At 44.0% G+C, this 26839-nt stretch overlaps 2 protein-coding genes across 7 annotated transcripts in view; one reads left to right on the top strand and one right to left on the bottom strand.

Moving 5' to 3' along the window:
- ccdc85cb (coiled-coil domain containing 85C, b) overlaps positions 1 to 16386 on the top strand; it is a 42096-nt gene extending 25710 nt beyond the window's left edge. Inside the window, exons 2-7 of one of the 4 annotated variants that reach the window (XM_076755970.1) lie at positions 2985 to 3064; positions 4322 to 4363; positions 8802 to 8906; positions 13168 to 13260; positions 13625 to 13723; positions 14793 to 16386. In XM_076755970.1, coding sequence (XP_076612085.1) covers positions 2985 to 3064; positions 4322 to 4363; positions 8802 to 8906; positions 13168 to 13260; positions 13625 to 13723; positions 14793 to 14882 — 509 coding nt within the window. In that variant the 3' untranslated portion in view covers positions 14883 to 16386. The remainder of the gene's footprint in view (positions 1 to 2984; positions 3065 to 4321; positions 4364 to 8801; positions 8907 to 13167; positions 13261 to 13624; positions 13724 to 14792) is intronic. The other 3 variants (XM_076755971.1, XM_076755972.1, XM_076755974.1) reach the window with 3 other exon arrangements.
- A 971-nt stretch (positions 16387 to 17357) lies between these two features.
- ccnk (cyclin K) lies at positions 17358 to 23712 on the bottom strand. 3 transcript variants are annotated; one of them, XM_076755962.1, is made up of 11 exons: positions 23561 to 23712; positions 22304 to 22500; positions 21898 to 21979; positions 21689 to 21820; positions 21209 to 21314; positions 21068 to 21125; positions 20644 to 20813; positions 20344 to 20552; positions 20099 to 20129; positions 19744 to 19815; positions 17358 to 19247 (listed from the first exon to the last, which is right to left on the bottom strand). In XM_076755962.1, exons 1-11 carry the CDS (start codon positions 23567 to 23569, stop codon positions 18694 to 18696), a joined length of 1620 nt encoding a protein of 539 aa, XP_076612077.1. In that variant the 5' UTR covers positions 23570 to 23712; the 3' UTR covers positions 17358 to 18693. The 3 variants fall into 3 exon arrangements, with proteins under 3 accessions (XP_076612077.1, XP_076612075.1, XP_076612076.1); XM_076755960.1 differs by having other exon boundaries at positions 22304 to 22542; positions 23561 to 23707; XM_076755961.1 differs by having other exon boundaries at positions 22304 to 22539; positions 23561 to 23669.
- Positions 23713 to 26839: the final 3127 nt, after the last annotated feature.

Genomic DNA, 26839 nt, shown 5'->3' with positions numbered 1-26839 from the left:
GTTAAAGAGAGGGTGACTGCAGGATTCTCCTTGTGGATCCCTGCGGCTCTGTGCTTGTGTGTAGTGTTTGGGTCTGTGTGTACGGGAGGTGTCCAGGCGTTTTTGTGCATGCTGTGTGTTCCTGTGAACGTTCCCACGGCAGATCTGCACGTATCTAAGCAGGACCACTTAATCATGTCATGTGTGATGCCGAAGTGATGCGCTCTGAGATTTACCATAACCCCCCTATAGCACATCAAAGGCTTAGAGATGGGGAGTGGAGGGGAGAGCGGTGGTATGTGCAGACTGTTCATGACAGTGGGATTCCTCACTACAGGCCTACGCTGGGTTTCTCTAGTCGAATAGAGTACGTCTGAGCTGTGAAATCAGTATTTATCTTTGATTGCTTATCTTGATTTTTGTTTAATTAGTTCTAAGGAGATAAAAAAAAATAAGCCTGACAGACTCAGATGACTTTTGAGTTTATTGGATTACTGATGGCGAGATCTCAATCTCTGTAAGTAATCTAAATATACACAGCACTGAGGGGGTAAAAAAAAAAAAGAAAAAAAAAGAAAAAAAGAATAAGCAACGAGCATTCATTTTCCATCCTCCCCGTCTCTCTGAGGCTCCTCTTTTTGTTGTTTGAGTGCTGGTGATGACTGAAGGCTGAGGAGTCTTCACCCTAATCGGCTTGAGATCTGGCCGCAGGTCAGGCCAGCAGATGAATCCAGATTAGAGGGTCACAAGGCAGGAAGAGAGGATTAGCAGCTCTGGCCACAGCAGCCACCTCCTCTAGCTGTCCAACCAGCCAACTGAGAGCACTGTCTGCACCGGCCCTCCTAAAAAGTCAAGTGGCTGGACATGGATAGGCCTGCAGGCCCTGCTGGGGCTCCTGGCACTTACCCCTCTTTGCTCTCTGGCCTTGGGAGAAGGATCGGTTTTGTACGTGTGAAAACATGTGTTTTTTTTCTGTTTCAGTCCTGCTTTCACCTGATTTCTCCTCACAACTGTCTTATGTGCGTGTGCAGTTGTTTTTATACGCAGTTGGTCCAGTGTATTAATGATATGGAGCGTTTGGACTGAAGTGAGAGGACAGGCTCGGTACTGAGAGAGCACACAGCAGCGGAAATCATTATTTGTCCTTTGTATGAAGTCAGATTTTATATTAAACTGTTTAACTGGACACAAGGCATATATATGGCCGAGACATCAGTCTCAGGGAGAAGTTTAGCTACATAAGTCAACCTGGTTTCTCTAATCTATGACCCTGATGGAGGAAACTAGGTTTCTTGTTTCCCGTGGTGTTTAGGAAGTCAGGGTCCTGCAGAAAGCTGACCACAACCTTCAATGTTAAGTCTATATATAACAATCTGTATGTTCACCTATGTGTGACACAAGGATGGAGCTATTGTCTGTGACTGTGTGTCTTTGCAAACCTCCAGGCTGCCGGTGGTGTGTATGCCTGTGATCTTGGATTTCTGAGGATTAGCGCCCCCTGGTTGCAAAGTGCCTCTCAACTAGGTAACATTAAAGCAGGCTGGTGAGACATGTTAGGGTCAGTTAGATGTTAACAAAGTAAGGTCAGAGTTACCTCACAGATGCAACAAGCTGTGATTTGTGTGTGTGTGTGTGTGTGTGTGTGTGTGTGTGTGTGTGTGTGTGTGTGTGTGTGTGCATGTGTGTGTTGTACCCTACAGAAGTGACTTCTCATCTGCATCTTTGCTCGATCCAGCCTTTTCATCAGCAGCCTCCCCGTCGGCTTTGTTGTATCTCCCCATCACACGCTCTGTCTCTCTGTACCTCCACTTAGAAAACAAAATAAAACAAAGCTGTGTGCGCAGCGCCGCGCTCCCGACTAGTTGCCGGAGTGCGCTTCCTGTGCGCACCTCGGCTTTGAACGCACTGTAAATTAAATATGCCTTTTTAGATAACAGGCACTGTGCCACCTACTGAGTCTAACTGCACCTCCGCTCCTCACAGCTCCTGTTCCTGGTTTGAACTCGGCAGAGTTGATTCATGTTGACGCAGAATGCTGCTTTATCAGGATCCAAGATCGTTGAGGGAATCTCTGTGGAGCAATTAGGCCGTGCTTAGATTGTGTGTCAGGTGTATACAGTATGGAGACCGTTTGCAGCAAATATCTTGAAATCTAGTGTTTTTTTCAGGATGAATGAGTGGCGCAGGAGAATGTGGGCCAAACTGGGAAATGGCCCCAGTCACATATGAGGTCAAAAGTTAGGTCAAGCACTGCTAATCTGGGTGGGAACGCTCAGTGCTTGACCCCTGACATCAGGCTACAACTATTTTTTTAGCACATGAGGGCTTTGTACAAGGCACCACACATGGCAGATGGATTTGTAGAGTAACACTCATTGTACTTAACATATTTGCTGTTCGCAGCTTTTCAAAATGTGACAATTTGCAGCTTCTCTCTGATTGTATCTTTTGGTTTTTGACTTTTGGTTCATCAAAACAAGCAATTTGACAATGTAACACAACATGACGATGAAACACTGACTGGCATTTGTCAGTGTTATCTGACCTGTTTTTATGCTAATAACTAACTGACAAATTGATGGATTGATCATTAAAGTAACTGTTTGTTGCCCTCTTAGAATTATTCGTGACCTTTATTTCTCATTAGATTAATAAGTTGATTTATGACTTAATACTCTGAAAACAAATGAAATTCCCATGATGCCTCTGCTCTACTTTCTGTTTACTTCTAATTAGCAACTGCGTGCTTGCTAAGATGCTAAACTCAGAAGCTGAACATGGTAAAACATCAGATTGTTAGCATTATCATTGTGCACATGCTGATGTGATGTGAAACCTCCTCATTTGGAGAATGAGTTTCAGGGGTCTCTCAAAGTGCACAGCAACTTTTCGAGCACTATGCGGTCCTTTTGCTCCCGTGGCCGTGCCTGCCTGTTTTCCATTCGAGGTCTTTGAAATGCTAACCGCCTCTCCTTCCCCTCTTTTCTCCTCCGTCTCTCCTCCAGATTCCTCCTCCAACTACATCAGGCAGCTGGAGACTAAAGTGCGGATCCTGGAGGACGATAACAATAAGCTTCTCTCACAGGTGAGGCGCACACATGCAGACGCTGTGCATATTGTGCATGCAAAGTTGCACTAGTAGCCCAGGCCAACACTATTTGAACTTACCCTCACGGAACCGTTCTCGTGCAACTTCCCAACTCGGCCAAAACATGTGATAGGCAGCTGTGATGAGATAAAGTGGTTGCCTGATGCCTCTGTGAAGCCACCCCCTCACAACAGCCTGCCTGTTAGTTGGAGAATATGTTTATCCATGTTTAATTCATGGGGAGTCAGTAAGCTTCAGTAGCGAGCAGTGATGTTAGCCCCCGAGGCGAACTGTGGGAGCGGAGGAGAGATGAGAGGAGGAAAGAGGAGGGGGACGAGGCATTAAGTGACAGTGACAGAGTAAAGCATTTCTCCCAAAGTTGACCTTGCTCTGACTTCTCCCAAATTTGAGGATGGAGGCTTGAGTGAGTGGAGGTGGGAGTGTGAGAAGGAAGGAGGGTGGATTTCTGGTCTGGTTCATGAGGAGTTCACATGTCAGTCTGCAGAGGTGTGTGTTACACACACTCCACCGCAGACGGTGTAAACGTAAGGATTGGTCGTGTTAGCGGGATCAAACTGCGGATCACTCAGAGCTGTGGCTCGTTAGTTATTAGTTCATATTCATGCATGATATTCTTTCACATATCATTTGTTCTGTTTTATCATGTGGTTCTGTTTCATTTGAATGCAAGTCAGGCTGCACGCACTCGGAGCTGGAATTTCACAGTTTAAATGGCTTTTTGATTCCGAGCCTTTATTCTTTTTAAAGTGATTTCTCTCTCCACACTTATCTCCCAGCAGATTCACATACAGGCAGAGAGTGTAGGCTGGGGTCGCTGATACGAAACCTGCAGTAAATGAGCCTCATAATTAGCCCTTAACTGCTCCAATTAGGTGCTACACATTGTCTCACAGCAGTCAAGACATATAATAGAGCCTGCGTCTTAAAGTCCAATAATAGTCCTGAGTCACAGTTGAAGTCGTGTGTTATTTTTCTTTTCTTTAGATTTGAGTTTGGGATGAGGATGTCTTTGCGGTGATAGAACCTGCAGGACTAATAGAATAACTCTGTAAAGTTTAAGATGATTGTGTTGCCATTAATCAGAATACTGCTCTGTGAAAGCATGAAAGTCTTTTTGTTTTTCCATCTTGATGTGGAGCCTGGAAGAATTCAGTCGCTACCATTGCTGTTAATAATGGCTAACCACAGACAATAATCAAATAATGAACCAATATACTGTGTTTCTCTCCCTAGGCTTATAGCCGGTATAGTTTATCACAGATACAGACGAAAAAGGTAACTCTCAGAAATGTCACTGTTTGTTGGCTCCTCTGCTGGTTGAGCCTCCTTTGCCTTTCCTCTTCTTTTATCTGTTCGGTGGTGGGACTTTTTCACAGCTTTGAGCTTGTTGCTTTCTTGTATGCGGAGGGTGGACACAATAAAAGCAACGCCTGTACAATGCCAATGCACCCCGTGGCAGCAATGTCGACTGGTATGATGCCCACTTTCACACAGGTGCTGAATCAACTCTATGGTTTACAGTTTTGAGCAATACAATTTGGCTAAGACTCCTGAAAGTCGCTTTACCAGGCCAAGAAATATTCTGCACATAACTCCCTGAAAAACCACAATTTCTCTATTTTTAAACTTTGTTCTTTGTGCAGATTTGTACAAATAGTAGAGAAGATTCATCTTCTCATCTAACTCTCATCAGTGAATGAGCGTCTTTCTCAGAATGTCAGAATATGTATTTCGAGCCACATTCAGGTACGAGGTGTACCTAATATTTTGCCCGCCAGTGCAGCTTCAGACATGCCATAGACCTGAGTCACCTGTGTGACAGACTGTCAGCGTTAAAAGCCTAAAGGAACAGGATCGCATTACCTTGTAGGGGGGCGTTGCTTCTGTGTCCAGTCCCTGATATGCGCTGCTAGCATGCTATGCTAATGAATGAGCACAGGTGGCCCTGCTTGTATGTGGCCTATCTTGGCAAGAAAGCCTCCCTCTGTCCTTGGAGCTGTTTCGCAGAGCACAGCCAGTGTTCAGTGCGGGGTACCCCAGGTGAATGAACGCCACATTGTGCTTTGGTGCATAAATAACACACGCTTGTCCTGGCTTGTCGGGACGTCTGGTGCGCTGAATAATTAAAGATGCAGGGGCAACACAGGTAGATCCAGGTATCTATAATGCATGGCCAACAACTGGTGTGTGAGACTGAAGAATGAATGGATGGACTTAAAAGATACTGTCTTGATGCTTGTGTCATGAATAAACTGTCCTTTAAATTGTAAGATGGGTCGTGAATACGTAAGTGTACTCCAGTAAATAATGGAAAAAATAGAGCTTGAGTTTGCTTTTTAATGCGACTCTTACGCAATAACCTAGCAGGTGGAATTGTTACAGAGGATTAGTTGCCTCAATGGACATATTGCCAAACTTCCTGTGTTATGAAACTGGCCCAGTGGAAGTTGCGTGAAGCCTGAAGGAAACAATAGCCTCTTACTGCTGGAATGCTGACCCTCCAAACCAGCTCGGCTGAAGGACTTTACTGTACTCAAGGGAGAAGGGAGGGAGTTAACAACAAGGTCCCACGGTAAATATTAACGAGGGCCTACACAGCACAGGTGTGAATACAATGAGAAAAACAGGTGTGTGCTCACATGCACGCCCACGCTCATACTCAGACAAGTCCAGCCACATGCATGCACGTGATTTGCTCGGTAGCTTTTCTCCAACTCCCACGTCTTCCGGTCGTTCTGTATCTCTTTTAACTCAGTGAAGTGTTAGGCACTCTGAGGCGTTCGCGTGCTCGGTGCGACTCTGTGAATTTAATGATTGATGTGACCGATTCAGGTGACACCTCATCCGTTAACTGCAGTCTAATTGAACTCATTTTGTGACGGTGGGTGGAGTTGGGTCTAGTGGATTTGAATGATGAAAGAGGTTACTGAAGAGTTAGAATATGACTGATTGACTGACTGAGAAAGATGGATTGGAACATGGTTTTGTTCGAGCTTTCATACCTCATCATTTACAGTCAAAACAGTAGTACGTCTTTGATTTTTAGCTATCAGCTCTAGTATATATAGCTTGCTAATTCAGGTGATGCTTTCTCCATGATGTAGTTGAAAATGCTCTCTGTGGGTGACTTCCTGTTTTCAGCTGACTCTCGATGGCTGTGTTCATCATATTGTGCTAAAACACTGAGGCTAAAGCTGCAGTCCCAGGCATAAACTTGGAGAAAAATAAAGAAATAAAGAATGTGTCCCTAGTATTTTAAGTATGAGAAAACGTTAGCACAGACTGAATCGATTGCACTCAAGGAGTGCTCTGCTGTCCTCGCTACCCTTTTGTCAAGGTGGCATCACCCCTGCCCCTCATAACTCAAACAGGAAATGATGTGTGACGTCCACAGCTTCTCCCTGTCAGCACCAAGAACACCGTGATGGATGGATAGACGGAGGGGCCTCGGTTTTAGCCAAGAAGCCTGCAGAGGGTCAGCTGTCCCCAGCTATCATGCAAACAAATAGCTTTGTTGGTCTCAGCGGTCAAGGTCAGCTCAGGAAGGGAATGAAGAGTCGGAGACGTGTGTCGGTTTGGGAAGCTCGATTCAGCCTAAGAGGAATATTCTTTAGATGATGGAGGCCTTGTCAGAAAACTGCGTCTACTCTTACTAAGTCTTCTCATTCGGTTGACAGATGTGTTCATTTCATGGATTGTGTGTTTATGTTTCTCCTCCAGATGTGACATTTAGGGCGTAGCTTGCCGGCAGACACAAAGCCCGGAGAAATGACACAGAGATGTTCGCAAAGGTGCAGAGTTGAGGGCATGAATATGGAAAGCCGAAGGATGCAAAGTGCCAAGGGAAGGATTGTGAAAGGTTAGAGGAATACTGGCAGGATACTAAGCTCAGGAGGAGCGGGGAGGAGGGGGAGTATCAAAGGACAGAGGAGACAAGGGGAATGCTGATTTATGTGTGCGCAAACTGTGTGTGTGTGACCGTGCACCTGCGTGACACACACAGAGATAATGCAGCGGCAGACCGTACAGCACGACGTCCACAGCATTCACAGGCACACCCCCAACAGCTCATTGGTCCATTTACTGCCTGAGTGCTCCCAGGCGTCACATGTGTTCACACGCCACGCCTCCCGCAGAGGGAACGCTGGTGCGTGACAGGAGAAATGTCATAAGGAACCGCGGTGTTGCCGTGTTACTGCCTACAGAGAGAAGCGAGGCCGGCTACCGCCCCCAGGAACCAGTGGTCTTTGGCTGCTAATGAGGACAAATCTTAGGAACTCTGTCCCGGCGTAGCGGCCCCTCGATGATGACACAATGCGATACCGTCCAGCGCACTGAAGTGCCATTTAAGCAGCAAGCCTCAACAAATAAAAACACGCTTTGCAAATAAAGTGCTCAGAGCAAAGTGACGAGGAGAGAGCAGGTGCAAGTGTAGGCGGGGGACAGAACCTTCTTCATGAACCGTCACTGAGCACCACTTAATATACGCGCAGTTGAGCCTGACTGCTATATTAACATGTATATGACTGGATGTTGGCACTGATCTTCCAATTCAATTCAGTTCACCTGTGGTGGATTCAGTCACATCAGATATATCCCGGGAACTTAAATATCTTTCTACGTTCAACAAGTGAGCAACTGTGGAAAACTGGGCCAAGGATTTTCTTTGGTAAATGCAAAATGACTAAAGCATGACACATCTGTTCTTTATAGGCCAATGTGCAAAACAGTTGAGCAAGAGTGATAAAAGACCTGCGACTCCTGCAAGGGCGTCGTGATTATGCGTATTTTAAAAAATAAATGCCGTCATACAGCTATTCATGGGCTGTCTCAGGGCAGCTGATACACCCAAGTATCATCTGCTTTACGTTTTATCCTTAAACAACCTTTTTGTGGACTTTGCAGTAACTCCATCTCCACAAAGTGCACTATTTCACACTTCATGCAGCCCTAACCGAAGCACTAGGCAGTCACTGCCTCCACATTTAGCAACATTCAGTGCAGATTTATTTAGAAAAGCCACAAATGCAAAAGTTGAGAAGAGTTGATATTGAATCATTCAAATAAACCTTTTTTTTAAGCGCTATTTCCTTTTAAATCCAGCCCTTGTCTGTTTACTGGCAGCATTTTTGTGCATATATTTAACTGTAATTCTTCTCAATTCAACTTAAATAGTTTTTTATTTATAGTTATTTTTTGAAATCTGCATTTACTTGCTGTTTACTCTACATAATTTACTGTTATATTCACTGTTAAAATCATCTTTGGTAATGGTGACCGGTTTATTGTTTGATATCCAGAATTCTTAAAAAACAATATTTAAGGGATCCTTGTTGAAAACTCTCAAATATCAATGCCAGTATTGGCCTCAAAAATCCAGTATCAGTTAGGCTCCACTCACATGTTTATGCATTATAGTAAAGACGTGTGTCAGGTAATGTGTACTGTTATGAGATTTTTGGAGTTCTCTAATGATTTGTCTCATTATCTGCCTCAAAAATCCATCATCAGTTGGGCTCTGAGACAAATGTAGGCTGTTGCACAGCTGTGAATTTAAGTAGTCGTGATACAGAGTGATGGATGTATGGATGTATTGTCTTTTTATTATCTTTTTATTTTGGTTTTTGGATTAATCATTTAGATTCATTGGCATGCAGTGAAGCATGGACTTGAAGCCTAAATCTCTGCTTTTTTGTGTTTGTGTTGTGCTCAGCAGTGTAACCCAGGTGACCTTCGCGCCCTGAGGAAGGGAATGACCCTCTACCACTCAGAGTCCCAGCTGTCCTCACTGCCCCAGCGCCAGGACGCCATGCACATGGTCAGTACCCAGGAGGCTAACACGCACACACACACACACACACACACACACACAGAACCGCATAAGACGGGTACACACATCGAAAAACAGACACAGAGGGGTACCCACTCATACCTAACCGCTTAGACAGTCATAGCCACAGATCAACACTGTGACGCTGCTTATACAAGCGGTTACGTACAGAGACAGGGTTTAATTGCGCGCACACACGCACAAACACACACACACACACATAATTGCTGGGAAGACTGTGCCAGTGCCTCCACAGTCAAGTCAGCTCTAATTCACTTTACTCCGAACTCTACAATTATACCTCCACAGGCAACCTCACTCTCCCTTACACATGACAGGAAGTGAGACACACACACACACACACACACACACACACACAGGAAGAAAGAGAGAGGCAATAAAAAGAAAGAATGAAAGGAGCGAGTCGGGGTGTGAGGGAGATGAGGGAGACTGGAAAGCGGAAGGAGGAAGAAGAGAAGCTAAGAGAGACAAGGACTGAAAATGAAGATGAGTGAGCCTCTTCCTCCCGTATCCTCTCCCCTCAGCTCCAGTCCTCCTCCCCCCGGAGCCTGTTTGAACTGAATCCCACTATGAAAGTAATAATCCTCTCCAATCCAGCGCCACCCCTGACCCTGCCAGTGTCTGTGCAGGGGAGGCTGGGTGATTGTTTTCTGACTGCTTAACGAAGGTCAGGGCTGGGCTGTGCCGCTAACCAGAGCACTAAACCTGTGTAAAAATCAATATTATGTTTTAATCACAGGTCAGCGCAAGACATTCAGAGCCACCCTGCACCTTTTAAGCTCGTGGGTCACACCCGCCTCTGCGTCAGTCACGTCCGTGAACCTCGACCCAGGGAGAGGTCTCTCCCCGCGGGGGGGAAGGATAAACTGCAAATTATCTTGATGGCTGTCTCCCTGCGTTTAATTTCATAGCGCGGGTTCACATGAAACCAGGTCACGATATTGGCTTGAGGTGTGAATGTTTGCACCCTGTCAACATGACCTTTGATTCAGTCATTCTTGCTGAAACTGGGAAGTGGGAGTGGATCTGCGCGACTGCATTTAGTTTCATTCAGTCTGGAGTTGGTTGCATCACCTGTTTGTAAGTTCAAACTTAGCCTTGTTATAACACAAGTCCTCAGATGAGTGGAGTGTCGCGTGTCACTGAATTAAAATATGTCACACTGCATGAACTAGTTCTTACGTAAACATTAGTTGTTCCTAAATATCCTCAAGCAAATTCTAATGACGTCAAGCAAAATGAGCAAATGTGATTGGATAGGTGGCGTAATCTCACTCTGTACTGCACCAATATTTCTAGCTCTGAAACGCACATCATGTCTCTTTATACACATAAAAATGAAATTCATATTTGCATTTACAAAGTTTTGCGGTACGTTTAAAGGAATAGTTCAACATTTTAGGAAATACACTTATTTGCTTTCTTACTGAGAGCCAGAAGGTTGATTCCACACTCTACAGCCAGTGTTCAGTTAGCTTAGCTTAGCATAAAGACTGGAAACAGGGGGAAACAGCTGGCCTGGCTCTGCTATGGGTAACAAAATCCTCATACTAACACCTCTGAAGCTTACTTACCGACATTTAAGATCTCGTTTGTTCCATCCACAGAGAAAACAGTGAAAAAAGAATACATGACAGATGTACATTTAGCTCCATGCAGGACTTTTCCTGCTCCAATATGATACTGGGAAGTCAGCTGCATGCGGCACAGACCAACTTACTCTCCTGATTCATGTCTTCTTATTTCGATGCTTTTGTTCACGTGACAACTCTGCGGAGATGCTGAGCTGGATAGTGATCGATTGCCTGCTTTCTAATGTGGCTGAAGTTCATCCACATGCGAGAGAAAGCCCTCATTGGAAGATGGGAGAGAAGGAGTGAGAGAGGAGATGAGAGCCGCCTGGCCAAAGACTGTAAAAGCAGAACTTGAGCGAACCGGACTCTCGGTTGTGTGTACCCTTCCTTATCTATCAACTCATCCTGTGTATTTACTCCTTTGTCTCAGCCCAGTTTCAGGTCAGCGAGTGTGCGTGAGATTGTCAGATAGAAAACAAGCAAGAAAAGAAAAGATGGATAGAGAACGGAAGCGGCCAGCCTGCGTGATTTTCCCAAACACTCAACAGTCGGCTCTGATTCTGTACGCTCGAACTACAAGCCATTGATTCTGACAGTGTTTGCTTTCCCCCCCTCTCATCTTGCGAGGCCTAAATCAGGCCTGTTTATGCAGGCAAGTCATCCCCAAATGTACATCCATATGAACAGTAAACATTGCCTGGAGCTGGCTGGGTTTCTCCGCTGTCCAAATCCGTTTCTGTACTGCACGGCTGCAGATCAAAATAATCTGAAAAACCTGGCCCCCGATGCAGAGCAGGAAGTGTTTACACATTTCAAACAATGGCTTTAACCCGCGGAGGAGAGCATCAAAAGGCGGCGACAGTGATTTGCATGGTTTTTCTTGTACTTCAAAGTCCACAACATAGTCTGTTACATGTAGTTCTGTAGTCAAAATCACACGTTTAACAGCAAGCTGCACTTGAGTAATCAAAAGTGAAAGTGCTCATTATGCAGTCGCTGTTAAACTGTTATGATATTGTCTTATTATTACTCATTGATTGACTATTTTACACACTGTTAGATCATTTAATATACGACCATGCATCTTAACTAATCACGTACTATGTACAACCTGAATCTGCAAAGCTGTCAGATAAATGTAGTTGATTAAAAAGTTCAATATTTCCTTCTGAAAGGTCGTGAAATACTCAAATGAAGTAAAATGTAAAAGTAAAATGTTGCAAATTTTAGGAAAGGTTCTTATATGACTGCTTGTGTTTAGATCATATTTAACATTGGAGAATATTGGCTTGTATTGACTAAAGTATTAAAAGTATTGTTTTGGTATCAGCACTGAAACTTCGGCTATTGTATCAGAATTCATTTAAAATTTCTGCATGTATTATAGCAATACGCAGGCTGCAGGTAGGGAGCGTTTTTAAAAGCCTTGTAAGGACACGCTGAGACTTTTGAGCGTGCTCTGGAACAACAACACAAGAAACAACCAAGTTCACATTAACCTTTTCATTTAGTCCACGATTTTCTCGTATCAAAGCTCATGAATGAAACGCCTTATGGCAGCCGACTCTCATCTCCATGCTGTCCGGGCATGTTTGTCTTTTTTTAATACCACAACTGTGTGGATAACATCAACTTTTACATGAAAAACACTAAACCCCTGCTTATGTTTCCTCTGCATAGAGATTAGCTTTCACTATGTGAGGACATAAAACCGTCGCTGTGCATTCAGTGCGAGCTGTTATAACTGTTGTTCTTATGGTTCTGGGTGAGCAGTCAGGCCATAACCATCAGGACAACTGAAAAATCCAGTTTTCATGTGGTCGATTTGGCGTGAATGGAGAGTTTCCACCAAACGTCCCTCTTGGCTGCAGTGGGATTATTATTTTATCTCTGTGCTATTAGGCTGTGTGGGCTCATTCTGGCACCTAAATGGGGCCAGCGGGTGTGGAGGGAGCTGACAAACGCATCGCTAGTGAGCGGAGGATTGAGCTCGGCCTAACAGAGCCACGGAGCTGTGTCTAATGCAGGGCCCCGATGCCAGGTTGCAGTGAATGGTGCCATTGTGTGTCCCTGAGATCTCGGTGTCCCTCTAACAGAGAAGCCACTGTCTGGAACTAACCGGGGGGTGGGATGAGTCAGGCAACCCCCTGGTCCTCTTCCTGGCTGGCTGCTCCCATCACACCGGGTTAAATCACAGCGTGCAGGTAGCAGACCTGGCTGGGAGTTGAATACATGGTGAATGCAAAGAGGGGGAAGAAAAGCACAAGGGGGGGGAGAGGTGATCTGAGTTGGGATGAAAGGGATGGCATTTTCAGTGCTGCAGTACAAGAAACCTCTCCTGTTCAATCACAACCGAACACCCGCTGATAAGCAGAGCATGGGTTCATTTTTCAGTCAAGTGTCTCGGGTGGAGCTCCTTGAGGTGGTGCTCATTTGACTCCTGGGTTAAACTCTGCTGTGTGACGGCAGATGTGACGAGATGAGAGTTTGACAGGATGTCCAGATGTTGAGGGCTTTAGACCTGAATCTTTTCTCTGTTACAGGTCAGCTCTCCTCTCACATCGTTGCTCTTGCTTTGCGCCGTCTACTGTGGAGGAAGTGACACAAAACCTTGTTTTTTTACACATCTTTTTGTCTTCTTCTTCTCCTCCCAGGGCACTGGCCGTCTCCCAACCAGCGAGTCCTCTCCGGCCACAGGCTACCTGTCCTGCGTCCAGAAGCCTGAGGCTGTGGTGCACGCCATGAAGGTACTATAATCACTTAGTAGATAAGGTTTCAGGGATATTGTGGTAGGAAAACTACTCTTTATGCCTGGTCACACTGCATTATTGGACTTGTTGAGTCAGTGCAATTCAAAGGAAGACTAGCAATCTATTTGTGATTGTATTTGTGAAAAAATGTTTCAAACCAGAGTAAAATGGGGCAAAACTGCAGTTATCTGTGATAAAAACAGAAACAGAAAAAAAGTCCGGCGCTGACACACTTTTTGCTTTTACTAAATGTTACTAAAACAGCACCTACACCCCTCACTTATAGGACCATTGTGAGTGAAATGGATGTAACTAGTCACCTCATTCAGATCCACACACTCATCGCTGTGTCTGCCACCAGGTGCTGGAGGTCCACGAGAACCTGGACAAGCAGGTTCCTGAGGACTACGAGGACGACCTCAGTGAGAAGGAGAAGGCCATTGTGCGAGAGATGTGCAATGTAAGTGTGACATTCCCTGACAGTCCTGTAATAGTTGTAATAAGTTGTAATAATCCGGGAAGTGTGTGATTTTTCTCACATAAACACAGAAAAGCGTATCTCCTAGTAGTAATCATGGAGAGCATGAGGTGAGAGTGTGAGCAGTAAAAACTTGTTCTGTACTATGTGCTTACTGTTGCTGTCAACACAGGAGCCTCGTTCCCATAATGCTCCTGTTTGTTCTCTATGTTGGTCAGTTTTTTCATTCTCTTCTTGGGTGCAAATCAGGTCAGTGTTTGAGCTGCTTTCACTAATGAGGAAGCCTCATTTAGACTCATTTGGTTTGGAATGACACTTGCAGCAGTGTCCTGGGCACAGCGCTCCCTCTTTTTTTCTTTCTTTCTCCCTCTCCCCCTCTCCCCCTCTCTCTCCCACTCCCTCCTCCCCGCTCCAGAGCCAACTCTACACTGGAAGCCCTAAGTAGAGGCTCGTAGTTGAGCTGTCAGAGCAATTAAACTGGAGCGGCAGGGAAAAGAGCACTCCCCCCCCACCCCGCGCCTCAGCCTCACCCCTCCATTCTTCCTCTCCTCCATGCCCCCCCCCCCCTCCTCTCCCTCCATCTTTCTCTGTCGGTGCTGAAAGGCCCGATCCGGGATAAAAGGTCCGCTGATTAGCGAGAAAACGGGAGCCGGGCTATCTGGGCCCTGCAGAGGTATGTGACAGGCCAGGAATCTGGGGAGCACTACAATAGTAGCTCTGTAATGTCACTGGGGTCCCCCGGGGGCCCCCTCTTGCTCAGTCACAGAGAGATCTCAGCACCAGAGAGCAGCCTCGCAGTGACAGAGGACAGAGATTCAGAGATAGCTCCACCATAGTGTGTGTGTGTGCGCATGTGTGTGTGTGTGTGTCTTTGCAGCTCAAAGTCAAACTGAGAGCATTTGAAGTTTTCACTCTTGAAGAAGAAAGTCTTTTTTTTTTTTTTTTACTCTTTCACTCTCTGCCTCTGTGTCTGCCTGTCTCTCTCCGCATGTCTCGCCCTTCCTCTTCCTCTTCCCCATCTCAACTTCTCCCTCTCTGCTTGGGTTTGCAGGTGGTGTGGAGAAAGCTGGGTGATGCAGCAGGATCAAAGCTGTCCATCAGACAGCACCTCTCTGGGAACCAGTTCAAAGGGCCGCTGTAGCATGGCAACCAGAGAGAGAGAGAGAGAGAGATCAGGATTTACAGTACCTACACTCGCCTGAAAACACCTCTAACTACCTGCGCCTACACAACCCATCATGCCGTGCTCCCTACTGCCTACAGCACCCAGCATTCCTTCAACAAGACTGGCTCAGATAGCTACTAAATGGACCTGTTAGTCTGTTCTTCACATGTACAAACATGTTTTTATCTCAGAGCTTATGAAGCGGTGACAACTGGCAGCTAGTTTCACTAATTCGCCACTTTTCTTTATTGATTTTGGAGGCTTCCAGCGACACAATGATCTCTCTCTGTAAAAGCTGTAAACACACACCACTTTTAGTCCTTCATAGCATAGCTGTGCTACACCAAGCTAGCGATATGACATGGTTTCAAGCACAGACCCGATGAGGCCGCCGGGGCAGAAATCTCGTTGGCGGTATCTTCAGATAAGTTTTGATAGTACTTCCTATAGAGACCTTAGCTCCTGTCACATGTATCGCCCCCTAGTGGTCAACGAGTATAACTAGCATTAGGATTCTAAAGTGTTAACTAATGTGAAACCCACTGTGACCTAGCGCCTTTTGCTCATAAGACAAGTCTATGGATAATAAAGTCTAGAGATCACTGTTAACTTGTGTATATTATGTATAAAACCATAGCACTACTTCATTGTTATTGTTGATTTTACTTTTATCTATTTTGTATTCTAGCGTGGCCATGTGATCAATTATTTAGTTTGATAAGCACACACACAACCAGACCTTAAACAGGGTTTGCTTTTGGTAAAAAAAAAAAGAAAATGTAATCTTTTTTTTGTTTATTTTTTTTATTCTTTTCCAGATTAATTGCTATTATTCCTTCTCTCTGTAACCTCTGAAAATGTATCAAGGCCATTCTGAATCAAACCATCTCCATGGGATCATGGATAGATAATTTTCTTACTTTGTGAAATTAACTAAAATTGTATGCTGTGTGCATGCTTGACAATCATTTTCTCAGGTTGGGAGGGCTACAGCTTTACCTTTGCCCATCTGTGACCGCGTGCGACAGTGTGTGGGCGTGCATGTGTGTGTGGAAGGAAGAGTGAACGGTTCTCCTGCAGCTGTAGCATCTGCCTGTGAATCCTCTTTTTCTCTATTGAACCCTGGTTACAGCTCGGTTGAAGACTGCTGAAGGCATTTGCTGAATCCATGCAAGAGGCTTTGTCCCATTAATGGTAATAAAACGTTCAAGGCCAAATACTAAACCCCAAGTTCAGGCTGGATGGCATTTTTGGAATGCGCCCAAGTCCTTGTTTGTCATTTTCTATCTCAGTCGACGGGAAAAAAAAAGCGCTTTTCCGAAGCTCAGTCCTTTTTTGCCGTCATGAATTCAGCAGGTGTGTTTATGCAGCGCATGTTTCTTAAAGTTGAATCTTTTTTTCTTAGAATATGAGCGATAAGTCTTCCCTTAGATGTCTCCTGAAAACACTAACATTTAAAAAAAGAAAAAAAAAAAAACACGAGTATTTCTTGATGTCAGAGTGAACAAACGATGTTTGTCAAAGTATTTATTGCCAGGTGTCAGATAGAGATGGGAGAGTGATCAGAGACAGCCATGTTTGAAATGCATCAGATTTATTATTTGATAGATAAGTTTAGTGGCTGACGGCTCAGGCTCTCCCATCTCTAGTGTTATTTGTTCCAAATTAGAACATTTCTGAGGCTGCCCGCCATGCATCTCTGTTCTCTCCAATAATGGGTCAAAATAAATCAAAGTATGGTTTTTTAAAGTGTCCTTTTTTCTAGGAACTAATTTGAAGCCATGATACAATTTTGAATACTTTATATATGGCATTTGATTTGAAATGTGCCACATTTTTTCTGCATGGTGTTTTGATTTGGAACCCAACTGTCTTTTTTTTTTTTTTTTTTTTTGCTCTTTTTTTTTTTAAAGCATCTATAGTGTTTCTTCTTTTCTCGGCCTATATGCTAAAACCACAGTACAGAATCCTAGCATCTACAGTGTAAATGTCAATTCCTGTAGTAACTAGCATGGCTGTAACTTTTCATGAATTTCACTGATAAGATATTTGGCAGGTGAAAAGAAAACATGAAATAGGCCACTTTTAGAAAAATTTGGGAGAAAATAAACAAAGTTGGTTAATGATACTGCGAAGTGTTGTCTTTATTTGATGGAGCAGAGGTGTTGTTGTCCTCAGTGAGTTAGGCTGCCCTCTGCTGGTACACTACTGGAAGTCAAACTGCAGATTGTTTTGTCCATGAAGTTCTGTACATCAGTGATTTCCAGCCAGGTTCTTTGAAAGGAAAACTCAAATTATTGACTAAAAATATTGTGATGTGATTAAAAAACATCCACTTGTGTTAAATGGGCAGAACATTGAGTAAATTTACATCTTGCATTAGACAAAAATGCTGTACATACTGGATGCAGTTATACCTTTTCGCCCTAAACAGACTGAAAACAAACTCTGTTTAAAGTAGGAAAAGCAGATCTTTATTGTCCTAAGTGCCACTCAGACACAAAACCAAAGCTGTGTGCAGGATATAGAAAAAAGAAGCCTGACTAAGGCACATATGGATAGAAACTCTCAAAACAAACAAAAAGCCTAAATTAAAAGATCAGATATGTACAAATATTAACCTCGCGCTGTCCAGTGTTAGACATGGTTGGTGTGATAACTAATACCGTCTGCAATGCTGATTCACTAAAATGTGACAGGATATAAGAATGAGGAGTCTAATGGTAGCAGAAACATGACTTCAGTGTTTTCACAGAGTAAAAAGCAATATGACAAAAAGGACAAGCTGTATATTCACATCTTTCAGTGAGACAGTTTTTTTTTTATGTATTTCACTAGTGTATGTGCAATCATCTCAAGTTTAATGATGCTCTAATTTTCTCAGCAAAACAGTGGGAATGTGGAGCAAAACAGACTGGGGGAAAAGGACACTGGCAATGATGGGATAACACAAGATCAGGGTGACAGAATGTAAAAGGAAATATCAGACTCAACTTTTTTTCTACTGAATGCTTAAAGGTATACTATGCAGGATTTTCCTAAAAAAAACACTGTACAGTAATCCCTCACACTCATCGCTTATGATGCATTAGATTACGTGGTTATGACGCCATATTCATCTACAGGCCTGTTTTCTGTTGGACAGGTAGGTGCCGGCGCTTAGCGTAGCTAGCTTGCTACAGTATTGACTTTTCCATGGCAACAAATGTAATGTTCCTGTAAGATTAGCTTGCAGTTTACGAGCTGGCCCTGGTGCCTTTGAGCCTGGAGGGGCTGAGTTTGAACGCTGTGTTTACAAAGAGTAACCGACATATCCTGCATGGTAGACCTTTAAGCAGAAGATTGTACATTTTATCCGCCCACAATTAGTGAATGAGCTAGTGTGACCACAAAAAAAAATTAAAAATCAGGGCGTTATATTTCCTTCTAAGTTTCCAGAACAAGAACAATGAGTGGACAGAGTTTGTTACAATATCCTGGACCTCAGCACATTAAGTACCATCCAATACACACTTAAGCCATTTATGTCAGAAGTATTTCAGGATTCTCGCTTTGGGTGCCAGTTCAGGTTCTCATAACAATCCTGTCCAGATCTCACTTTTCCTTTCAAGTCAATTTGTTGTTAAGCCTTCATTAAGATCCACATTAATGAAAGTCATACTGGAGGTGAACAAGCTCTCCCTCGGTTTGTACCAGAATAACACCAGATCCTGGTCGTCCTCTCTCTCCTGCTCCATCCCCAGCTGTGGCTCTGCACAGATTCAGTTCATAGACTGCTGTCACGCTCTCATCTCATCCACCCACCACGGTTCAGAGGCATGCCAGGCGGAGGGGGCAGGGGCACCTGTGACTGTCCTGGGGGCACAGGGGGTGGAGGAGGGTACCCAGCAGGTGGAAGGCCTATACCTGGAGGGGGTACGTGGCCCGGTGGCATACGTGGGGGTGGGAGCGGAGGGTAGCTGTTGTAGCCAGGTGGTGGATATGTTGGCGGCAAATTGGGTGGGGGGTAGGAGGAAGGGGGAGGCGGAGGGCCTGGAGGTGGTGCTGCAGGCGGTGGATAGACATGGGGGTGATATGGCGGTATTGGGGGTGCGTAGCTGGGCGGCATGGGGGCGTAGGTGGGACCCTCTGTCTTCATCATCGACTGCAGGCTTTGGAAGCCCTCTCCGGACATGTAGGAACTGGTGGTGGACATGATGTAGTTGGAGGGCGGAGGAGGAGGAGGGCGATGGGGCAGGGGAGGGGGCTGCTGATGTGGAGGGGGAGCGTGTGGGGGAGGAGGAGCTGCTTCAGTTCCTGGTTCTGCCTCCGTAGGAGGGGCTGGAGCTGGGGCTTTGCGGTCTGGTGAGCAGCAGGAAACAGCAAAGAGAAAACAGCTTGTTAAAAATTTGCCATCATTTTTCCTGTAAAAACCACAAGGCTGCTCATCCGCCCATGCTCTCAAATGACCTCGTCATTCCCAGACAGTGAGCACACAGCCAGACCACGACTGCCAGGCTTCAGCCACATAGGAGGTCTCATTATCAGGCTCAAGCACTAATCAGATTGGTCTGGGAGAGGTTACGAGTATGCGTGTGTTGGGAAACATCGTGTCCAGACGAGTTGCTGGTTATGTAAGCAGACTGAGAGGACTTAAGACTTTGGGTTGCTTTCTAAGCCCGAGTCCCAGGCAGGGGGTCCTGACTGCTCATTACAGGCGTATTTGGTGGCACACGCAAACAGACAGCAGGGTGTCGAGTGGACGCCAGCACCTACATACATATGCTCTAATCCAACTCTAAATCAACTTCCTCGCAAATTAGACTGAAGGAAGATGACAGACGACAGTCACTCTTACCTGGGGGAGGCTGCAATGTTGGTAGAGGAGGCATGGGGCTCTCCAGTCTTGGAATCTTTGATCCGACTTGTTCTGTAAATTAAACAGGATGCAGAAGCTTTTTAAAATGGAGCTTTGCTGGAGGGTTGAACATTCATAAAAACCTAAAACCTGTCATGAAAACACTAATCCCAGCCACTAAGAATCTACAATATCTATCAGTAATCCTGCCAAGACTTGATCTAAATTAATGTCATGTTAATTAAAACCTTACTTGGAGGTATTCGGTACATGAACAGACATTTACAAGATTTCAACTACTTTAAACCACACATGAGCAGAATATTGCCTGCATGAGGTTTAACAAAAGTCTTACCTGGAGGCTTTGGTTCATCTTTTGGGGATGTCTGAAAAAAAAAGAAAAATCGATGAGGACACTCTTTACTTTGTGGTAAGATCTATTGAGTTTTGACGTATGAATCATGTGCACAAGCTGTACGATCTGTTGCAAATTTCAAATAAACAAATGTAGAAATTTGAAACTGAAAAAAAAACAAACAAGGGACTTTCCACTGGCCGTGATTTTAGGCCAAAAAGAACACAATTCAAGCATACACTCACATGTGAGCGTTTGAGCTGGCGTGCAGGGCTGCCTCCCTGAGGGGAAGTCTTCTTTGGTGGCGGTGGAGGAGGGTTGGCGGCTGGTGGTTGTCCCTGTGAGGCTGGAGGAGCGGGGGCTGGGGGAGCAGGCACACGCTCCTTTTCCTGCATCTGCTGCGGGATGGGCTTGTTTCCCTGGGAGTACAGGTCAAGGATCTGGTGGCAAATGTCTGGAGGACAGAAACATGTTTTCGGTTGAAACGAGTCTGAAAGGAGGTGAAACAAACATCGCAGGAAGCGTCACGGCTTCATGAGGACTACCTTCAAGTAGCTCAACTGGGACGTCTTGGACAAACTGCTCCCACCAGCGGCGTGATGACTGCTTGGAGGTCCACTCTTGGATGTCAAACTTGCAGAGGCGGGCAGCCAGGTGCATGACAGCTACCGCTATGATCTCTGGTTCCCACTGCAGGGACAGCATGGTGCACAGGCTGCCAGGGACATAAGCAGAAACGCACTTCTAATACAGAAAACACAACTGAATACAGAAAAGCTCCAAGTAGCACAGGCAACAAAGGACACTTTCCAGTGGACACAAAAAAGTGATGCATGGCTGGAACACATTTGTTGTCACTAACTTTTTGAGTCAGAAATCTTGGCAATGGATAGAGCATCCTACACATGATGCATTGCACTAAAGAAGTCATCTAGAATATTAAAAAAACTTTAGATGCCAACTGCTCACCTGTCGTTGACAAAGGTCCATGCCATCTGTAGCACCTTGCACACTTTATTCTTCTCACCTTTAACAAGAAGACAAAGATCCATAAGCTTTTCAGATTCCTACAACCAGAAATCATCTAATGCCATTCTTATTCAATTTCACCTTTGAGTTGCTTGACGTAGCGCAGCAGGTATGTGTAAGGGTGCTCCACCTGCAGGTCAAATTTGATAGTCTGGAGCAAAATTCTCTCCAACACCATCACCTCTTCCTGTTGAAAGAAATACAGACACCTCAAATATCCCTGTCGATGAGTACGCTATAGAGCCAAGCAGACAACCAAATTTTGTCATTAAATTTAATCAAAAACCTTCATGAATTTGCTAAGATGGAGAACTGCCTACGTCACAGTGTGTACTTACTAACCCTTTGCACTCACTACATGTAAGCAGTGAGGCAGGAGGCAAAATCCTACTACACATCATTATGAAAAGCAAATCAATAAGAAATAGGCTGCAGCAACTTCTCCTTCAAGCTTTTTTTTCCCTTTTGACCGACACGTGTCAGGGTCTTTATACAATGCACAATGACCAGTGTAAACAGGGTAAATGTCTCAAGGCAACAGCAGAATAAAAGAAACTGCACCTTCGGGTCATCTCCGAACTGGGCAAACTGCACATCATTCAGTAAGCTGCGGGCTGTTTTGATGATGTCTTTACACTTCTTTGGGGTTTCCTCCACTTTGCCTGCCAGGAAAAGACAGCAAGCTCCTGTCACCTGTCGAGATGCAAAGCACACATTTAATCCACGTCCAGAAATAGGAAAAACTAAGGACAATCATCAACTGAACTTACATATCTGGGGAACTGCTTGAAGGAGTGAAACATGTAGAAGCGGTGGAAATATATGATGCCCGTTGCCAGTGTGTCATTATGTCTGATGACAGTCAAGGAAACAATTTAAAGGTATTTGCAGCTATGGAAAATAAACAAAACATGTTTCAAATTTGACTGCACTGCACTGAACATTACATACAGAAACTCATTCTTGCTTCCTGATCACAAACATCATTTTAGAAAAAATTATTAATATGACTCTTGTAAAAGCATATAGAACAAGTGAAATAAGTCACAGCACAACAGTATTTATCTGTATAGTTTCTTGTTTCTCATAGTTTGGATTCTGTTATGTCTGTTTAAGTCACTGATTTACATTCTTTGCTTTTAAGAGTATTCAAATTGAGTAATCAATCAAGGATACAGGCCAAGTCTGGTCCCCACGTCAAATATGAAGCGGGCTCCTTCCCTTCGGTACCGGGCCTCTGTGCCGGGGTCCAGGCCTTCACACTGGGAGGGAGTGTGGGCCAAATCCTTCTTGTCCCAGTACCAGCATGGCTTGATGTGGTCCAGAATTCCTTGGCCGGACATTGACAAGTTCTCCTTGGATTCCTTCATTGGCTGAGGAGAGGCAACAGTGGATGGACCGGCTGCACTGGACTGCTAAATTACAACACATAAACAGGACACTGCAGATACAACCATCATCATTTATTCATCTAAGACTAGAGCAGGAACCTTGCCTGAATACAAGCAGAGCTCTGTATAATCAACCTGCCAGAATAGGCTGAGTCATGTTCTGTGACGTTCTCAACATGAAAGCTAGCCATCAGTTTTCCCCTACTGAAGTCTTCTATCACTGGCACTGCAATTACTACTTCTATCTGGCAGATAAATATTTGTGCAACCCGTGGCAAACATGAAGCTTGAGCTACAAAGCTAACATCTTTATGTGAGATTATAGGATCTGTACTTTAACAGCAACCCCATACACTGAACGTACCTCACATAAACCACTTCTTTATGGGCCAATCTATGCGAATTGTGGAGGAAGGATGGGTCACATATTCCTAACCTGCATCACCCTCACGTCTAGTTCCTGAAGAGGTTACTAAGCTCCCTGTTAATTGGAAAATGCTAAAATTAGAGAAGCAGGTAGATACTGATTCTAAGGGGAACGTAATGTTTGACATGTCCCTCCCATCCCATTCATTGCGGCTACCACTAAGCATACAGATAAACATTATCTAACTGCGTGACATTATTAACACGTTAGCTACAATGGCTGTCAAAAACAACTACGAAGTGTTATAAATAGCATGACGAAACTGAGAGCAGCACGTTAGCATTCATGCTAACCGAGCTAGCGTTACTTAAAAGTTGGCGTCGCAGAGCTAACGTTACCAATTCATCACCAATGCGTGGACATTAGCCAATTATTTACAGGCGGGTGAGGTCATTTCAATACCGGCGACGGGCCAAAATGGACTAAACCTTGCAAAAACAGTCACAGTGTACAGCTTATTACTGTTATCTCGACCAGGTGACATTCTTCTCGAGCATTTCGGCTAGCAAACTTGCTCGACTCGAGATCTCATCACTGCTGAGGTAATGACTCAAAAACTAGTCACAGTTCCCCTCAACTGTTGTCCGTCTGTTTGAAATGAAATACGACTCTTACCTTTAGCATGTAGCCGTCCAGGTTAATCACCCAAAGCAGGCGGCTGTATGAATATTTCGGAGTTATTTACAATAAGTTGGCTAACAAGTGATCATCAACAGCCGCCTTTGTAACGAGGGTACCGCCATTATGGAGTACGTCAGCAACACGTTAGGCGACGTCATTACGCAGGACATCTGATACGCGTGCGCTGTTGTTAAATATCGGTTTTTATCTTTTTTCGTCTGAATTAGTTTATTCAACACTTTAATTACTCTTCTTGCTGTATTCTCTGTAGAACTTCTAATATGATATAAATGTGAAGAATTTATCTTTCGATTTAAGTATGATGAAGATATGTTATTCCCAATATTATCCACTAGAGGGAGACAAATAATTACTGGTGGACTTGGGCAGCTCAGACTGGATTTTTGACATGCAGTCAATTCGTTGACCAAGTGCTGTAACTCACTAGATCAGCTCAGGGTCTATTAAAAATATTCTTTTGAACAAGGCAAACTAAAAATCACAAGAAAGCAACATTCACACACAGCTAGTCCATCCATAGTTTAAGATCAGATCCTGAACGTTCATACATGAGGGATTTTTTCACATACCTGTTTAAAAAGATTATGTGGGTCTGTGCTCAGGCTTCAGGGCTATATTGCACCCACATGGTGTGAACAGCTGGTATATAGAAAAAGATAATTATAATCACACCCATATGTAGTGGTGCAAAGTTATTTGTGGAAGGGTGTAAAAATGTGAGTAAGTGGGAGTGGGATTACAGAGTGAGATATTACAGAAGCAGCATTCAAAAGAAATAAAACCAGGCAAAAAATGCTGATCTGTTTTATATCAGAGTGGTCTATTTCTTTGAACCACTTAGATATGACTGGAGAAATATACAATGTGATATGTTTGTTAAAATGGAAAAAGTTTCGGAAATGAATGTCTGCTGTCGTAAGATGTACATTTTCATTTGTGTCATGACAAGATTTTCAGTTTAAGATTTAAGGAATACCACGTGATATTGCCTTGTTTTCTGAGTTACAGGTAACATGTTACAGCCAACTGTGAGCACAAGTTTAACTTTGATTTGACTAAAACAGGATTAATTAGATGCTTTTATCCACACCTCAAGTCAAAATCAGTTATCCTTAATGTACACGCAGGCTGTCACCATGAAATGCAGAAAATCTACAGGATTTGCATCTTTTGCAGAACAATGCAACAATACAGCACAATGCCCACCTAAAATTTGATGATTTATTGATGAGAATTTATGGTAAATATAAACCCTCACTTCACTTTTTAAAAAACTTGCTATGAACAACAGCTGGTGGTAATCTTCATCACCTTTGCTCGCTTTGACTGTCGCAGGGTAAGAGCAGACTACAAGCAGCATCTTGTGCCCTCTTCGTTTCCTCTTGCGCCCTCACTTCTGAGAAAAGCCGGCATTGAATCATTTACTTCGTCCAAATTAAAATTTGGAATCTGCATGCATTATATATTCACCCGTGCTCGGACAAATCCTCTTAACTGTGGGAGAAATTGTCAGGATGTGTCCTGTAGAAAAGTAAGAGCCTTGTCTAGTTGTATTGCCTGTAGCAAGGGAGCATCTCAATCTGTCACTCAAGTCCACACACACACGCACACACTCACACACAGACCACAGTAAATCAGTTTATGAATAATATATACTTGTACTTTCTTTATTAATATTAAACATTGCATAATGAAGCACCAACTATAAGCAAATCCCAGAGCAATATTCATATTACCATGAGCTGTCCTGGAGTGGACCTTTCATCGTTTATGTCAGTCCTGGTGTGCTTAAACACATCAAAATGTCTGCTTTGACCGCTTTTACACTTAACCTCGAGTACACAAAATGCTGTCTTTGTTCCCAAAAACGACATTATGTTCAGCGCAGTCTAATCCCTCATATATATATATTGGCCTATTTAAAGATATTAATGCATTTGTTGGTATCCTTTAGGGAGTAAACAGAGGGGAAGACGCATAAAAAATGGAAGATAAAAGGGTTTGATGAAGGTTGTGACCCAGAATCCAAACCAATTAAGTTGCATGTTCTTTTGTCCACTGCTTGTCCTTGGGCTCATTTTTATGATTTAACATATATCCTGAGTGCCTGGAATCTACTTTAAGTCTGGGTCACTTTGGAAAAGAGCCAAAATGTCAACATAACATCTCTTGTTACTTGGACAAAACTTTTATCTCAGCATGCCCTCATCTTTTCTGTAGGTATTGCCCTGCGGTGTGCTCGGTTTTCTCCAATCCAGCGATGGCACTTGCCATGCGAGATGCATGTCTCCTTAGAGGCAACACTTTGGACTTAAAACCTTTCCTGTGTCCACAAGCAGGGTATTTGTGGTATATTGGCCCTGTGCAACCCAGCTTAAACTGCCTTTGCCCGGAGCCAGCAGATACAAGCTATAATGGAGACATTGATGTATTATTAAGAAACCCATGGGTAAGGATCAAGGAGCTGCTCGCAAGCCAGCAGGGATAGCAAGAGAGTGTGTGAACTCAGGATAATGGTTTCCTTCAGCATCCAGTGTGTCCACGACTGCTGTTGCTCTCTTGGCCCGATGCGAAAAAGAAGACATTTCATGTAACATCACACACTGAATTTACACGCTCCAGTCAAAGCAAATATGCTTGACAACATGCTCGGGCCTATCTGTGAAAGATAGCTGTTGTGCTGAAGTGTTTCCATGTGGAGTCTGCTGAGGTTATGTCTACTTGAGCCAGAGCTGAGATGACATTTCATTTATATAAATAATTACTGTCCTGAAAGTCCCCTAGGCCTGCCCCGAAGCAATCAAACTTCTAATGCTCTTAAAATTGCCCACCATGTTTTATTAATGGCAGACTATAAAATGCATTGCTAAGGCTGCACACTTCTCAGCTGATCCATGAGGAAATAGTGTCAACTTTAAACGGCCGCATTAGGCTTTATATTTTCATTCAACAATGTATTTCAACTTTGAATTGTACAGTGAGGTAAAGAAAAAAAAAAGAGAGAAAGAAACTTGAGTGTTCCTTAACTGAGCTACAAAGCACTTAAACTGTGCATACACTGATCTAAATGAATACAGTGAATTATGTGCGGAATGATTGCCCATTAGTGCCATTAATTGCCTCTGAGTGAACCTGATCTGCTCTTCAAGGACTCTCTTAGAATCTGCATTGTATAAATGGCAAATTAAGGAGGCTTCAGTCTAAAAGTAAGAGTATAAAATGCTGTGTTAAGGTATCACCCCCTAACCAGGC

The sequence above is a fragment of the Chaetodon auriga genome, chromosome 18, assembly GCF_051107435.1.
Source record: "Chaetodon auriga isolate fChaAug3 chromosome 18, fChaAug3.hap1, whole genome shotgun sequence".
NCBI classification, from domain to species: domain Eukaryota; kingdom Metazoa; phylum Chordata; class Actinopteri; order Chaetodontiformes; family Chaetodontidae; genus Chaetodon; species Chaetodon auriga.
The sequence above is the reverse complement of the archived record's forward strand: the minus strand, read 5'-3'. Positions and strand labels throughout refer to the sequence as shown.

Coding starts and splice junctions, on each gene's coding strand:
- ccnk (XM_076755960.1), bottom strand. Junction 21,821..21,897: donor TCAAGCAGTTCCCCAGATAT/GTAAGTTCAGTT, acceptor GCATCTCGACAG/GTGACAGGAGCTTGCTGTCT. Junction 21,126..21,208: donor CTACGTCAAGCAACTCAAAG/GTGAAATTGAAT, acceptor TTCTTGTTAAAG/GTGAGAAGAATAAAGTGTGC.